A 6119-nucleotide genomic window follows, 5' to 3' on the forward strand; every position below is an offset into this window, starting at 1 on the left:
AAAATGTAAATCTTTTTTTTTTCTTTTTTTTTTTTAATCAGCTGTTAATAAATTTAATTACATGACAAGTATGTTTTGTTTTTAAAATAAATGAAGAATTGGGCGTGTGTGTGGTCGTGAAATACCAGCCAATGGAATTATTTGCAACAACAATTCAACAAGTTTCGGGCTAAGTCCACTCGCCCCTGTACACTGGCCCCAGTCGAGTAGCAAACTTACAGTCGCCCAGTCGCTGTACTTGTCACCAGACCTTTCTGGATGAGATCTTCGGAGCGGTTTGCTGTGTGGGGCCACTTACGTTAAGAACAGAACTTCGTCTCCGACCTTTTCGGTACGAACTACAGGACCCCGACCCATCGGAGTTCATCAGTTTTGTAATTAGCAATTTTTTTTTATCGTAATTTGTTTTCAGAGGGAGTATTTTTTTTTATTAGTTTGTTATTTGAGCTCTATATTATTTAGAAGGTTTTTATTTGTTTTCAATATAATTTATGTATTTAATTTAATTTAATTTACAAATAAATGATTTATCCGAGCCAGCGTTTATTTATTTTTTTTAGTTAAGCTTTCCAACAAGGAGACTATGTCGAATTGAGGTGGCTTAACACCGCCCTTCACAGTCGCCACAGACATCACCGAGGCAACAAACGGCTCTTGAACAGGTCCTCTGGTCCTCAGAACCTGACCTATTGCAATTTTTTTTCTGGATTTTGAGTCCATTCTATTTATTTTTTACATTCAACCTTATACCCAGCACATGCATGATCAAAATAAATTAGTACAAAAAAAATATACATAAATAAAAAACAACTTACAAAGAAAATGTATATATGCACTTACAAATTATAATTATAATTTGATTTGTTAAAATACTTCCTAATTCTTATTTATTGAGATATTTCTTATTAATTATAATTTCTCAAATATTATGGTCACCGAAAAATATGTAGTAAATTCACATGATATCAAAACCATAATTAATTGTCAGTACTTTATTAATTCTGTCTCGTGGTTATACAAAAGTATTTAAGGTACTTTTGATATCCAACACCTTGTTGGAGTTCCAGCATCTCGTCTTTCACTGCAGATCTATGTGACTCCGGTGTGGGAATGATTTGATTATCGGGTCTTGAAATGTTTATAAACACACCTTATTTAATGTGTAACATCAATGGTTGATTTATTGTTTTGAATTCATATTCGTTGAAATAACATGTTAAGAAACTAATTAGTAGGACTAATTACACTTCCTCAACTACTGAAAGATGAAGAAGTATAGATACAGTGCTGTGTATTAGACCTTTTGACAATCCTGGGTATTATTAAGGTGTTTCGTCATCTGCCCCTATACCTGGCCAGGGTATCCTTCTGCGAAGCTTTTAGCGTCCCCGGATATGAAAACATCTGTATTAAGATTATCACATTACCAGAGGCTCCTGAGAAAATTAGATTGGCTAACCTTTAAGTGTCAAAACACAAAATGACAGGTTGTGATGAGGGACCAGAATAAAATTAACCCTTCCTGGACATGTCAAACTTTTTTACACATTCTCGACTCTGAGGAGGAGGACGCCTATCTCGGGAGTCTTCGGTCACCGATGGCCAATGAGAGAAGAGATTAAAAAATAAGGTAACGCTCCAAAAGGGAAGTGGGAGAAAAGGACTATATAATTAATGGTAACAACATTTTATAAACATAAAGGTATTTAATTGGTAAACTGGTAAACACATAGATAGCCTTTGGAAAAGAATCCAATCATGATAATAATTTTTAGGACTCAATATATACTTAATTAATTAACTTCCTTTTGGATAATTGTCTTCAGCGATCCCCATTAAATCTCAATAGCATACATAGCAACAGAAATAAAAAGATGTAATTTCCATTATTTCTGTGAGGGTCAGACACAAAAAGAATCATTGTAGAAGGGAACTAGTTTATGTCCGATGTACCGGGCCACACCCAGTGGTTTTACGAGATCAACATCTCCAGACAGATGCGCGGACTGTACATAACACACATGGCTGCATTTAGTGGCTGCACATTCGGGAAGAAGCTCCAAGAGTGACTAGACAAGTTGAGGCAAAGGGGAGGCTTGAGGAGTTATAAAAGAGAATAATTAACTTGTTAAGTAACTTATTAATTAACTTGTTATATTCGGGACTACGACAGATAATAAACTTACAAACATCTAAATTATATCAGTGAATTACGTCCAGTACCTACTAAAGATCTAATCTTGACTGAACAGTGAAGGCAGGGTTTACTTAAATATAGTAGGACCGTTTCACCCCTCCATGAATCCTCTGTTGCTTAAGGCATATCAATAGCTCGCCCAGATATATGATTAGTTGGACCTAGGTTTAAATTCTAATATGCCTAATGGCTTTTAAGGTATTCCAAATCAGATAAAATAGAAAGTTGACTCTTTAGAATTTTCTGTGGTGGTATACAAGGTTCTCGGTTTCCTAAAGATGTTTAAACAAAATTATAATACAATTATAACATATATTATATATTATATTATATGTGTAAAATATTTCTTCGAATATGTAAATGAAAATAAAATATGTCAAAAATTAAAAAATAGCAAAGTATTTTCAAAGATTTTGGGGGGGATGATCAGTATGAAGTAAATAATATGGGAACATTTTTATTAGTTTTAGATAGATTTTTGGGCGCTCACTGCTAAAGGTAAAAAACTTTCTATTCATGCAGGAATTAATAAAAAAAATTATGTCCTCAGAATCGAAAATTTAACTCAAATTTTAAGGAAAATAGTTGGTACTTTGTCAACGGATCTAGTATAAATATTATTAAGACGCAAGCTCCAAACGTAGCTTCTCCCCTAGATTTTACACTCAAACCACAATAAAATTACTACAAAACTAAAGTATTAAAATCATGAAATATAAAAAAAATCATGAATAAGTCTTGTAATGTAGCTTTTTTTATGCTATTCTCTCTAATTATATACTTAATTAATTTATTAACCTACATTAATACAGTACATTTTTATATTATATTATAAATATATACTTTGGAAGATTATAGTTATTGTACTACTATCTTGGAGAGTAAAAAAAAAATTAACTTTGTTCTTGGCAGACGTTTTAAGCAACTTCAGAAAATCTCTGCTGCCAGAGCTCTAACACAAAATAATTGTACAGCATCGGCTTTCTACATTTAAGTTTTGTTAATATTTTGTTTCTGGGCTCGTTCTGCGTCTCTTTTCACTTAGGGTCTGCTATTTTAGAGCAGCTAGCCCTACAACGTAATGATATAGAACCCCTCTTTAATATTTCACACAATAAGACATAAAAAAAAGACACTAAGGCCATCAAATATTCATCTTGAAGTTTTTTTTTTTTGGCCAAGACTACCCCCCCCCTCCCATTGGAGTCCCCATTTACTGCCTAACCATGGTTGGGGGTCAACAAAGTTTTTCAGTTTGTGGGATCGCCACTCAATGAAAAAGGTCAATGCTCTAGGCTGGGTTCGAACCAGCACCGCCAATAGACATCCATTGGTAAGACAGTGTCTTAACCACTGAGCTACGAGCGGCCCCATCATGAAGTTTTGCATGACATAACTAATATATTGATATAAATCATTAAAATTTCTTGTTTCTATTTCATAGATGACTGTACAGTACATCTGTTTTTTTGTAGTGTCCAAGATACAAAAAGTGTTAACAAAATAATAGTGCCCTAATGATTTTTATTTGATGGCTGGAGACTTTCAGAAAACTATAAAAATATTTTTTCTTTTATTCATGATAATTTATATAAATTAAAAGTATCATAGTTGAATTAATGAAATTATCAACACCTCTCTATAAAAAGCTAAAAGGGATCATCATCGCTATCGAAATAACATGCTGATTACAAAGAACATTGGTTTAAAGGATAGTTTCTTGTAATACTGCAATTTAAAATGATAGCCCCATAAGGAACCTTTTTGAATTCTTTCACAAGACTAGAACTCTTGGAGGGGATTTACAAACCCAACCATATTTAACAACCCCCTTTGGTGCGATGGTCTTCACTTAGTGATCTTCAGGCAAGATGAGATTATTGGTAAGAACTGGTCGTCCATCACTTACGAATCATTTATACTAATGTTCCTATATGCTAATCCATTGACTCTTAAAATTTTTGTCTGATGGCTCACTGAAAATACTAAACAAAATTCACGGCATTCGTGTAATTATAGTTTGTCATTATTTTTTTTTTTAATATCAATAATAAACCAAATAAATGAATCAAATAATAAATCAAATGAATAAATAAAATTAAAACAGAACTTTAATAAAGAAATAATATCAATTTTTTTATAATTCATTGAATTATTTTTTTTATTTAATTAAAAATTTAAATTTTTAATTTAATTGAGTCTTTTATAATCAAAACCCATGATTACCATTATGAATTTTACAGCTGGAAATAAAAATCTATAAATATTGATTTGTGAGCAAACAAAAATGTTTCATCTTAGTTTAAATTGGGTTCTGGTAGTATTTTTAAACTTTTAAATTTTAAATTTTAATGCATGCTTCCTTCCATAAGCAGAAAATTATCAAGTCTAGCGGTCGATGGAGAATTGTGTATATGAAGGATTTTGATTGAAACCTCCCCTTTATATTAAACTTTTATTGATTTCTAAGGGTTTTAGATGTATTACCTTAAAAGCATTGGTGAAAGAGCATTTTTACGTTCAGCAATTTAAAAAAAAAATCTTCAAAATTCCAGATAAAGGTTTTAATACTAAATTACTCTGCTACAAACATTTTTAAGGCCTACTTTGAGAACCTCCTACTTACGTGAGACAAAATTATGTTATTGAAAATTTTTAATACAAATATTAATTGTAATTATATATTGCAGTTATTTCGTTTATTATAACAACGATATAATTTATTATAATAACAATTTGAGTTGTCAAAATATTTCTTAATTCTTATTTACTAAAATATTTCTTATTAATTATGATTCCTCAAATATGATCCTTGTAAATTCATATTCTTTCAAAAACATAAATAATTTTCAGTACTTTATTGATTCTGTCTCATGGTTATACAAAAGTATTTAAGGTACTTTTGATATCCAACACCTTATTTAAGCTTAGCTAGTATTTCACTGCACACCTATGATTTAATATGTATCATCAATCGTTGTTTTATTGTTATGAATTCATATTTGTTGAACTAACTTGTTAATCAACTAATTAGTAGGACTAATTGCACTTCCTCAACTACTGAAAGTGGAAGAAGTATAGATACAGAAATAGAATGGTGTAATTTCCATTATTTCTATGGGGAATCGTAAACAAATATTGAAGTTTAAAATATATAAAATTTTACCTAAAGTTAAGTAATTGTAGTTACTCTAACATGAATTTTTTGAGTGGTGTTCATTAATTTTTAAAAATATAAATCTATTGTATTAAAAAAGATGAAGAAAAATAAATAAGGAAAAAAAAGGCTTCTTATTGAAGTAGGAAGTACCAATCATTTTATTTTTTCATCTTGCTTTAATATTTTTACCAATCAGAATTTTTAATCTACCGCGAAAATAAATTTAAACGCTCCTCTCCTAGTAATACTGAGTGGTAATATTTTATTAAACGGTAGATCTCCTGACCGGAGCATCCTAACACCCTTAGCCCTTCATTCTTTAAATAACTAACTAATATTTTTGAGAAGTGTAAAAATAAAATAAGTGTTAAAAATAAATATAAGTGTTTTTGCATCATTAAACTGAGCCCATATACAAACATTTAACTTTAAATTTAAATTTAAATTTGTTTTAAATTTTAGATTTATGGTGATTTGAAAATAATTATCGCTTTACTAGCTAATGTTGGTGCTGGTCATTTGGAACAAGTTCTATAGACCAACAGTTCTAGAAATATATATAAACTTTTAAATTTCTCTCTCATTTCAGGTTTTCATTGGAATATTGTTAACGGCTTTAGTAGGATGCTCTGGTCAGGAGGTCTCACGTTACGTAGAATATTTTGGTGGACCCGAAGAGTTTAAAGAAATCGTAACATACTCGGATGGTAGTTATCGTCTAAGGTAAAGAAAAATTACATTATAGTGTAATATCCTATGTAC

The 6119-nt window shown here is 30.7% G+C and overlaps 1 protein-coding gene across 2 annotated transcripts in view; it reads left to right on the forward strand.

Annotated features, from left to right (window-relative positions):
- Positions 1–4044: 4044 nt before the first annotated feature.
- The window catches only part of LOC136796809 (uncharacterized), a 3933-nt gene continuing 1858 nt past the window's right edge, over positions 4045–6119 (forward strand). The window contains exons 1-2 of one of the 2 annotated variants that reach the window (XM_067051553.1): positions 4045–4080; positions 5947–6080. In XM_067051553.1, coding sequence (XP_066907654.1) covers positions 4069–4080; positions 5947–6080 — 146 coding nt within the window. In that variant the 5' untranslated portion in view covers positions 4045–4068. Of the gene's footprint in view, positions 4081–4405; positions 4824–5946; positions 6081–6119 lie in introns of those variants that run through there. The other variant, XR_010844560.1, reaches the window with a different exon arrangement.

Source organism: Halyomorpha halys, unplaced genomic scaffold (assembly GCF_000696795.3).
Source record: "Halyomorpha halys isolate HHAL.00 unplaced genomic scaffold, Hhal_1.1 Scaffold920.1, whole genome shotgun sequence".
Classification (NCBI taxonomy): Eukaryota; Metazoa; Arthropoda; class Insecta; order Hemiptera; family Pentatomidae; genus Halyomorpha; species Halyomorpha halys.